At 46.0% G+C, this 5,230-nt stretch overlaps 1 protein-coding gene across 1 annotated transcript; it reads right to left on the bottom strand.

The window, feature by feature from the left end:
• Positions 1 to 890: 890 nt before the first annotated feature.
• On the bottom strand, positions 891 to 1,301 carry LOC101574499 (keratin-associated protein 12-1-like). The gene is made up of 3 exons (XM_012514881.1): positions 1,221 to 1,301; positions 1,087 to 1,160; positions 891 to 1,038 (listed from the first exon to the last, which is right to left on the bottom strand). The coding sequence occupies exons 1-3, from the start codon at positions 1,299 to 1,301 to the stop codon at positions 891 to 893; spliced, it is 303 nt and encodes a 100-aa protein (XP_012370335.1).
• Positions 1,302 to 5,230: the final 3,929 nt, after the last annotated feature.

Consider the following 5,230-nt stretch of genomic DNA (forward strand, 5'->3'; position numbering starts at 1 on the left):
GGGCAGTTTGGTGTCTTTGCTCAGGAAAGATGAAACTCCAGCAATCTCTCATGTTACCCCAGGACTGCTTTTGTTCCTGAGCTTTGGCCCCTCCTGCATGAGCACAGCTTTTCATGTATACCCAACCCTTCCCACAACACCCTATGTTGTGCCCATACAGCCAATGTGACCTCCATACATTCAAATTTTGCCATTAGAACTTGTTGGAAAGTTGCAGGTATGGCCAGCCAAATAGCTCAGTGGATGAAAGCGCCTGTAAGCAGGTGCAGGGACCAGGGGTTCAATCCCCAGGCCTGCCCTGCTGGTCCCACCCCTGGGGTATGCTGAGACTCAAAACAGGCTGATCACTATGAGTCCAAACTAGTAGTAGTAAAATCCTGAACCCTTCCCTAAGATACAAAAAAACCCACAAAAAACAAAAAACCTCCACAAAAAATGGAAAGCTGCAGGAGCCCAGAGCACATGTTCATCCCTGCAAGAATGTTGTCCCCTGAGGTGCAACACTGATCTGACACACTGAAAGTTTTGGTTCTCAATCCATGTGTGCCTCAGTTTCTCCCAAGGGTGAAATGACAAGTCAGCTGGAATCATGTCTCATCACCCACACAGACCAGGAAACATGGATATCAAAAGCAAGGTACAAACACAGAGCCATGCATTATATAAGTGGATTTATTGGGCTCCCATGGGGTGACAGCTGGATGTTGAGGGCAGGAAAACCCACTGGTTTAGGGGAGGAAAAGGGAAGACGTGGACCCCTCTGCTGGAGGTCCAGAGTCCAGTGCATCAGCACAGCTGGCTTCCTGTCAGGCTTAGTGGTGAAAGTGGGCCATAGAGGTAAGGTGCATCTGTCCCCTGACCTGGACAGCTGGCATGGAGACTGGTGGTCATCAGCAGGAGGAGGTGCAGCAGGAGGAGGTGCCACAGGACACAGGGTTGCACAGGAGGGTGGGGCAGGAGGGCTGGCAACAGCCCGAGGACTGGCAGGAGGGGATCAAGCACAGCGAGGGCCCGCAGTTCATGGGGAGGCACAGGGAGGTCTGGCAGGAGGGTTGGCAGCACCCCGATGACTGGCAGCACCCCGATGACTGGCAGGAGGGAACCACACACACGGCAGGCCTACAACTCATGGGAACACACACAGAGGCCTGGCAGGAGGGCTGGCAGCACCCTGAGGACTGGCACGAAGGGGTCATGCACAGGACGGGCTTGCAGCTCACAGGCACGCAGCAGGCAGTCTGGCAGGGGCTGGACACACAGCAGGCTGGCTGGCAGCACGAGGAGCAGCTGGTGTGGCACATGGTGGCTGAGGTGGCTGTGGCTGGGAGGAGGTGACGATGTCTGTAGCCTCCCGCCCTCCCTGAGCAGCATTTATACTCAGGTCCCAGCAGTCCCCAGCACGGAGAACACTGTTGTCTTCCTGCTTTGGCTTCCTGCTTTCCCAGGGTGCTTGTTTCTTTGTTTCTTCAGCCATGGCTTCATCGCTAATAGCACCCTGTCCACACTCCTGGTACACAAGGAAACTGACCAAGCCCTGCACAACCTCTACTTGGATTCTGCCAGGCTCTCTCCCCTTTCTTGAGTTACTTTTGTAACATCCCCAAAACACAAGATGTCCACTCCAGATCTCCCACCAGCTGGAACAGTGCTGTTCCAACAGCCACCCAGCTGACCCTTGCCCCGTAGGTCAGTGTGGGTCAGCAGAAGATGATAGCAAATGGAATATAGGTGCCCATCAGGGATGTTCAGGGAGCCCAGTGCAGTCACACAGCAGGCAGGGTGAGGGGAATTTTTCTTTCTCTTTGTTTTCATTTATTTTTCTTTCTTTGTTTTTGTTTTTGTTTCTTTTTTCACCTGGTCCAGAAGGATAAAGATTGTGCCCTATAAGACAATGACACACAACCCACACGAATAAACTCTCCAAAACTATCTTTGAAAATGGCTTTAGACCAGGCATGGTAGCACACACTTGTAAACCCAGCACTTGGGAGGCTGAAAATAAGAGGATCACTATGAGTCTGATCTGTGTAGTGAGACCCTGTAGACCCTCTACTAAATACATAAAAAAAGAAAATGGCCCTTATGGAAAAAAAAAAAAAGAAAATGGCTTGTACAGTAAGCATATTTCTTGACAAACACTACCTCAGGACATTCACCAACACTGAACTACTCCCCGAAAGTACTCAAGAATGTCATAGGCAGAGACAGCAGAGCAGAGAAAGCCCCAATGGTGAATGAAATAACAAGATTGAACAAGGTCAATCTTGTCATTACAAAGGAAAGTCAAGGAGACAACAGAAATAAGTCAGGAATCAGTCAGTCTGTATCAGCATGGAAATGGAAGGACAGAGCAGGAGACCACTACAAAATTACAACTCAAATTTCTGTCCCAGCTGGAACCCCCATGGCTGCACTCTTCTTGAGACATGCTGGCTATCATTGGCTCTGTTCCCACCTTAGTCCTCAGCTCTGTAATAAAAATCTATGCCTTTGGGAACCACAGCCGAAGAAGAGATGTAGTGGTTCTGGAATAAGAACATAGGTTCAAACCATCCTGATCTGCCTATGTCACAACTTACAGTTGGTCTCCTCTCATGATGGTGTCCATTTGCCAAAGTGGCAATGGTATGGCCTTGAGAGGAGGGGGTCTCTCTATTTTGTGTGTTGGCCCTATTGTGCCCTAGGAACTTTGAATCTTATTGGGAATTTGCGAAGACTTTGTGTCTGGGGCCAACACTGCTCTACACAGGAAAGTCTGTATCACACTTAGAATGGGAGCTGTCACTTGGTGTAGGACCTGGGAAAAGGGCTGAAGACGTCCCAGCTCTAACAATCTGTGTTGTCCTGTGCAGGGCTCGCGGCCATGCAAAGAGCTGACATTTCAAGCATCATCTTCCTACAAATTAATGGTCACAAAATACTTTACCTTCATGTTTGTCACTCTTATATCCAGCCAACAGTTACCTGATCTTTCTGGATCCTTCTATGTTTGCAGATCCCACTTAGCCCAGTAAACTGGTTTATCAAACAACAATAATAGAGGGGGTCTGGTTTTTCCATTGTTTCTCATGATGGAATGGTTATAAAAACACCCTTTTCATGCCCATAGCTTAAATTATACTTTGATTCTAGAAGCCTTTGTTCCCTCTCCAGATGGTGTTTTTTTCAAATGTATTTAGTACAGGGTCTACAGCATCTCACTACACAGATTGGACTTGTAGTGATCCTTCCTATTCTTCAGCCTCCCAAGGATTGCACTGGGATTATAGGTGCATGCCACCATGCCCAATCTCATTCAGTGTCTCAGCATACTCCAGGGGCAGACCCAGTATGGCATGAGGATTGAACCTGGGTCCATGAATCTTCCTAAGCAGGCACTTTAATCTGCTGAGCTATCTGGCTAGACCTCCACATTGGGCTTTCATTTGTACTAAGGATCAGCTTTTGCATCCTTCCCCCAAGACATCAGAAACAATGCCACCTCTGTGGTTTCTGCTATGGGGACTGGGAGGTGAGGCTTTGGGTGCCACTGCCTGTGGTTGCTGGATTAAAGGACAGTGCTGTTCACTGGTCAGAGATCAGGGTCTTTAGCATCCACACAGTGTGACTGAAAGAAAGGAAGTTGGAATGGAAGGGAATTGTCCTGCTCAGCTAAAGGAAGATAAATAGAATGGGTTGAGTCTCTGAACAGGTGCACTAAGAAGAAGAGACATGACTTTTGATACCAGGGGAAGATCCAGAAATTATCATTAACTATTTAAAGCTATGTTTTTGTTTCTGGTTGGCTTTTGTTTTGTTCTGTTCTGTTTTTGCATTTATGGTGAAAAATCCCTTCTAATGTCATGTTTTCTAAACCAAGTTCAGGTACCATCATTTCTTAAACAAATAAAATACTAATCACAAAAGATTACAACTCAAAACTGTGGTGTGTTCAAGATACAATGGTAAAAAATTAATCTTTTTCTCATAAAATCAGAAACTTTTTTATTGTCACAACTACTGTTCAATATACTACACCAAATGTTGTCCAGACAAATCACACAACAAAGAGAAAGGAAAGCAATAATAATGGGAAAGGCAAAGGTGAAATCATCCTTCTTCATGGAGGACATGATATTTTACATGGACGACACAAAAATCTCACCAGAAGACTCCTACAAGCAATAACCAACGTCAGCAGCGTAATGGGGTACAGAATACACACGTAAAACCCAAAGTGCTCCTATATGGCAATAACGAATCCACTGAAAATCAAACAAGGAAACAAAACTGTTCATAATAGCATCAAGTCTGGACATGGTGGTGCACTCCTGTAATCCCAGCACTCGGGAGGCTGAGTCAGGAGGATCACTGTGAGTTCAAGGCCAGGCTGGGCTACAAAGTGAGCTCAAGACCAGCCTGGAACTGCATAGTGAGACCCTACTTCGAACAGACCAAGAAAGAAAATGAACTTTGGGACAAAACTACAATACTCTTTTTTGTTTTTGTTTTTTTATTTTTGCAGAATCAGAGATTGAACTCAGCCCTTTGTGCTTGCCAGGGAAGCGCTTATTCCACTGAGCTATCTCCTCAGTCCCTACAATACTCTTAAAAAGGAAATTCAATGGGAAATCATAAAATTGAAAGACATCCCTGTTCCCGGACAAGCAGAAATAGTATTGTCAAAATGGTCCCACTTTCAAAACTGATATGTAGATCGAATGCAACTCCAATCTAACTACTAACAGTGGTACTCATACAGTTAAAGAAAACAATCCTAGAATGCACTGGGAGCCAGAACACACCAAGAATAGCAAAAGAAACCCAGGCAACAAAAGCCAAACAGGAAGCACCACAGTCCCAGACCTGAGGATGTATTACAAAGATGCAGTGATTAAAAGCAAAACTAAACACCATGGCATCAGCACAGGAACAGACATGGGAATCAGCGGCATGGACCAGAGGATACAAAACCAGTCCTGGGTGCATTCAGCCTTCTGATCCTTGACAAAGTGGCCAAGGATCTGTGCCAGAGACAGAAAGCCCCTTGAGCAAATGCTGGAAAGACAGTTTGTTCCCAGGAAAAAAACACAGTCTAGACCCATATCCTTCCTCATGCTCAACTCTAACCAGACGGGGTCAAAGATCTAACAGTAAAAACAGAAACACTTCACCTACTGGAAGATACCATAGGTAAAACCATTGAAGTCATAGGTGCAGGAAGGACTTTCTTTTTTTTTTTTTTTTTTTT

This window comes from Octodon degus, unplaced genomic scaffold, assembly GCF_000260255.1.
Source record: "Octodon degus isolate 3935 unplaced genomic scaffold, OctDeg1.0 scaffold00045, whole genome shotgun sequence".
Taxonomy (NCBI): Eukaryota; Metazoa; Chordata; class Mammalia; order Rodentia; family Octodontidae; genus Octodon; species Octodon degus.

What these genes read in the sequence shown, in the direction of transcription:
- LOC101574499 (XM_012514881.1), bottom strand. Translation starts at nt 1,301, where the DNA reads ATGTGCCACACCAGCTGCTCCTCGTGCTGCCAGCCAGCCTGCTGTGTG. An exon ending in AGACTGCCTGCTGCGTGCCT is followed by an intron (nt 1,161 to 1,220) that starts GTGAGCTGCAAG and finishes GGGTGCTGCCAG; the next exon opens with CCCTCCTGCCAGGCCTCTGT. An exon ending in GTGGTTCCCTCCTGCCAGTC is followed by an intron (nt 1,039 to 1,086) that starts ATCGGGGTGCTG and finishes CTCCTGCCAGAC; the next exon opens with CTCCCTGTGCCTCCCCATGA.